The following is a 5,094-nucleotide window of genomic DNA, read 5'->3' as shown; positions in this document are numbered from 1 at the left end:
TCCATCTTGCAGCGCTATGTCCCTAGCAATCTATCTGGTCTTATCCCAAAATGGAAGGCTTATTAAGAAGTGTTGTTGGACTACTCTCACCCATTCAGATCAAAGGACAATCCCGAATAAGTAGGAGTTCATAGCTAACTCAGAATTAAGATCGAGTTATCCTAGGTTACTTTAGTATGAAATAGTCAGTTTTAACAGTAAATGGTCATTATAAAGAAAAGTGACTATTTCGTGGTCCAGTCTTTATGCAAACTCATTGCATATGATGCCTCCATTCACATGTCTCTACATGAATGATCTGTGGATCACATCATTTGTATTACCTATATAAAATGGGTCGCATCTAGGATGAGATACCCAATTTCATCCATATACTTATAGACCATTATATACTATTAACTTGATCATGTTTATGTCATTACATAAAGTTAAAGTATTCACACTATAGCCATGAATATGTTTATTGGATTTTCATAATAGAATGCAATACCAACAATTTTATCGAATAAGATACTCAATAATATTTTATTAATAAATAGATTGTTTAACACAAAATTTATTAACTGCGAGTTCTAGGACATTCCCAATACAAAAACATCGAATTTTGGCTTTCAGATGACGTTATGAAATGTCCGTTTAGTCTTTAAAACGTTCAAAAACGTGTGTGCATCCCAGATTTTCGCTCATTCATTTTGTTTCTCACTCATTCCCCTCGTTCTTCATCGGAATGAAATCGAACGTTTTAAATTTAAAATTTCAGACTTCCTCATTCCTCTCGCCTCATCTTATTTCCTCTCCCTCAGTATGATCATTTCAGACGCCGCCCGCTGCAGGTGCCCATGCTTGCAAGTGGTGATTTGACACAAATAGCATGAATCAATGAATCTTCCTTGCGTTGAATCCCTCTGATGCATGCCCCATGCGTTAGACTTTGCCTGCAACACTTTTCTTAATCATGCGTTAGCCTGTTGTTGAGATCCTGCAATATCATGCATTAGTGCCACAGTATTTTAGCAATAAACATTCTTTTGCATGAGTTTGATAGTGTTCGAGTAATTCCATACGTTTTCTCTAAAAATGATGAGATTTTATCATTAAAGACCCTAATTGTTCCAACTTTTGAGTCACAATAACTTGTATTTCTACAAGTTATCACACCCCCAAATTTGAACAATGCTTGTCCTCAAGCATTCCATAAATAATTCTTTGTTATTTCCATTGTCTTTAGTGTTCAGGGTTCACCTCTCATCATATTCACTTATAAGCTTGAGACTAGAGTTTGGAAAATGTAACGTAGGTTGATTCTTTTCTAAAAGGAAGAATGTTCTATTTCAGGCGCAGCAAGCTTTTCGTCAACAACTCCTTTCGTTTCTCAAAACATTCTCGTTTTTTTCTAAACCAGCAATGCGTTAGATGCTTTTTAAAATAGATGTCGGTTAAAAAGAAAACGTATAAATTTTCGGTTACCCATGCGTTGTTCCAGGTGTCCCACTTTCGTTTTGGCTTGCCCCCACGGGTGTCATGCGAGCATCCAACTACGGGTGAGAGCCCTTCACAACTAAACTCATATCTAGCATTCATGCGTTTCAATATATAACTTCTTTAAACTAGATAAAGGAGTTTTGGGATGCATTGGTCTAGGAGACTTAACTTCATTTTGGCTTGCCCTCACTAGTGTCATGCGAGCATCCAACTACATCTAAATGCCTGTTCCAATTTTTTAACTCATGCCAATTGGAGGTTTTCTTTTTAGAGTAATGACAGAGGAGTTTGCGTTTAACATCTTTCTATTTTGTTTCCTTTCCTTTTTGATGTAATTGATTAATGTGCCTTAACTCAGATTTCCCTCATCCCCAAATTTGGAGATCAGCTAAATCCTCATTTCTAAAAGAGAAACAAAATTTCGAAAAGGCTTTGAGAGTTTCGAAAGGAGTTTTGATTTAAAGCTTGCATGCGTTAGAAAGAAAACATGTAGTCTTTTTAGAAAAGATCAGGATTTGTTGATTTTCCTAACGCCTACTTTGTACTTATAAATTTCATTTTGCTAATATCATTGAGGTAAAACAACGCACAAGACAAGAAAAATAGCTAAAGAACAAAAAAAGTATGCTAAGGACAAACGCAAGGAAAAAAATGATAGAAATTTCATTCATTTTCATTGGGTAACTGATGGAATAAACAAACATATCAAACAAATACAAAAGATTAATATATAAAACAAAGTACAAAGTAACCAACACCCCGAAACTTATTATGCTGGCGCGTCATCCCTGCGTTCTTCTGCAGGGTCTTCATCCATGAAGCGTAGAGGGTTCCTAAGGTGAGCAGGTAGCGGTGGCAAGGCAAACATTCTGACCAAGACCTGATTAATATACTGCGTTGTGTAGACAAACTGGTCTTGCATTCTTCTTGTTTGCTGCCACAAGTAATCCCTTAGAACCCATTTTGTTGTTGAAGAGTTTCAATGGACACGACCAATGGTCTGAGTTGATCATTAATGAAAGTTTTCAACTCGTCAATATCCATGTGTGGTTGTGGCAGTGTTGGCTCTTCAGTTCTTTCAACTAGGTCTTCAATATTTCCTACATTACTTAACCCTAACCCAGTTGGTTAAAAAATGATTGGAGGAGGTATGAGAGTTAGAATTGGAGCTGGTAAGGGCGAAGGAAGGGGACTAGGGATTTCTTGATCTAAATTGGTAGGCTCATGGTGCGTTGGATCAAGACTCCCTTCTTGCGAGGTCAAAGGTGAGTTTGGGAGAGGGATGTTTAGGTCTGGCCGCGCTTCTTCATCAATAGACGCATGCTCCACTTCGTAATCTTCATTCTCTAAAGCTTCATCTTTGTGTTCAATCACTCGGACGCGTCTTCTTTTGGGGGCGCGTTTGGAGGGTCTGGTCGCCGTGTCCTTGCGAGGTAGGGCAGGCTGGTGCAGCGAACTGCGAAGCAGATGCCTGATTAACTTGATATCCATTAGACCATCGATTTTCTCATAATCATCCCCCAGAGGGATGCCCCGCGTTCACACAGCACACAGATCAGCCAAGGGAAATAAAGTTGTCCTCGTGGTTTGGCTTTAATGGCTTTGATCTGGTCCCTTATTATCCTCCCTACATCTAGAGGAATGTGTTGCATGATACAGTAAGTGGCCAAAACGCGTTCTTTTGATAATGTTTCATCATGCGTTGAAGGCATGATGCTTTTCTTAATCAAATAATACCACAAGTTTGCGTCTGGTTTCAGGTTCTTGGAAGCTAAGATCTTTACTCCATTTCTTGATGTTTTCCATTTGCTTCCAGGTTTGGCCACTACTCTTAACGCATCTTCTACTTAGCTTGAAGTCAGATGTTCTAAGATGCGGTTTCCTTCTGCATCCGGGTTACTTGTAAAATTGAACACTTCATTAATTTTATCAGTTGAGAAGCGCACCAAAACACCATCAACGAACGTCGTACTTCTCTCCATATCAAACTCACTACTATAAAATTGGCAGACAAGGTTGGGCCAAATTCTTGTATGCCCAACGCATAGTTGACTCCAGCCCATTGCGTCCACAGTTTTTTATTATATATGGCGGAAATGGGTTGCATTCGGGGAAGAAGCCCTTCTTGGCAAGGATGTCACTAAACTGGCGCTTCCTCCCTTTGGTCTTTTTAGGTAACGCGTCAGTTACCTTGCGTTTGCCCGCCTCGTGTGCTTTAGCTTCCCGCGCCAACTCCCTTAATTCATTTTCCAATTCTCTTTGGAGGGCTGACTTCCTTCGCCCCTGCCTTGCAGGCTGGTATTGCTTCAATTCCTTTTCCAACACTATAGGCCTTGAGCAGCTCTCATGCATTACACCCTCAGGACCAGGTGCGGACTGCTCTTCTTCATCCTCCAAAATAATTTCCTTTTTCTCATTCCTCTCTTCTCTTCATCCACGTCAGATTGGCGAGGTTGCGACGCGTCCGGGCCAATTTCCCTTTCTTCCTCTTCTTCTTCTTCTTCTTCTTCCAACTATACTTCAAGCATCATCGCGTAGCGTTCCACTTCATCGCTTTCAAGTGATGTGTTGGTTGGGTCAGGATGCATCACTTGTTCCTCTTCTTCTTGGCCTTGATTCAAACTTGCCAAGATCGCTCCGAAAACTTCTAGCACGTCTCTCTGAGCTAATTCCGCAAGTTCCACGATGTTTCGTTCTGACGCAGGACTATCAGAGCTGGGCCTGGAGGGAGTGATTGGTAGGGTGCCAGATGGGGTATGCGGCGATCCAGGAGATGAAATGATAATGGGTGAACGCGGCGGAAGAGGTTGGCTAGCTCCTTCTGCTTCAATGAGGTGAATGGTGGCTAAGGGTTGGATGGATAATGGAGGAAGTGTACGCACTACGGGCGATGGTGCGTTGTGGAGATGAGCAGGAATAGGGTCATGCATCACACCCACCGACGTAATATTTGGAATGGACGGTGGTGGGGCAGGCTTTATGTAGGGTTTCTTGGCAGCTGCGGAGAAAGAAGGGCGTTGCTGCCTTGGTTTAGTGGGAGTTTTGGGTTTAGGTTTTGCGGTAGTTTTGGATTTTTGGTGGGTTTTAGAGGATTTTGGGTTTGTGGTGGTTTTGATGGGTTTCGACCGAAATGGTCGCTGGGATGCAGAGGAAGGCCCGTCGTGTGAAGGCTTGGTCGAAACGGGGGTTTTTAAAGTTCGGCGAGGGTTTGGAGGGGGTGACATTGAAGCAGAGGAAGATGAGAAGGAACTTATCGACGACATGCCTCCGTAGCTCATCGATTGGTTTTGCTGTCGGATGCTGAAGACATTATTGTTGAAGGCTGACCGGCATAACGGACTTGATCAAAGGGCAGTGGAGGCTTCGGGCGCTAGGGTTTTTTTCGAAGAAGGATTTGAAGAAGATGGAAGAAGAGAGAAGATCGAAGGGTTGCATTTTATAGGTCAGTGGGAGAGAGGATGGTGACGTCAAGCGGCGCCTGACATTCGCATTTATTAAGAAGATGAAAGGACGTGCCTAGGGTTTCTAGGCAATCGAGTGTTTTGTGTTTTCGAGATGCGTCCTTTCGGTTTGGGCCATGCGTTGGCTTAAGTCCAATGTGTCAGTTTTATT

The 5,094-nt window shown here is 41.9% G+C and overlaps 1 protein-coding gene across 1 annotated transcript; it reads right to left on the bottom strand.

Moving 5' to 3' along the window:
* Positions 1–3,995: 3,995 nt before the first annotated feature.
* Positions 3,996–4,745, bottom strand: LOC120072116 (proline-rich receptor-like protein kinase PERK2). Its single transcript, XM_039024527.1, has one exon. The coding sequence runs from the start codon at positions 4,743–4,745 to the stop codon at positions 3,996–3,998; it is 750 nt and encodes a 249-aa protein (XP_038880455.1).
* Between the last annotated feature and the right edge of the window lie 349 nt (positions 4,746–5,094).

This window comes from Benincasa hispida, chromosome 2 (genome assembly GCF_009727055.1).
Source record: "Benincasa hispida cultivar B227 chromosome 2, ASM972705v1, whole genome shotgun sequence".
NCBI lineage: Eukaryota > Viridiplantae > Streptophyta > Magnoliopsida > Cucurbitales > Cucurbitaceae > Benincasa > Benincasa hispida.
Note: the sequence above shows the minus strand (reverse complement) of the source record. Positions and strands in the feature narration are given on the sequence as shown.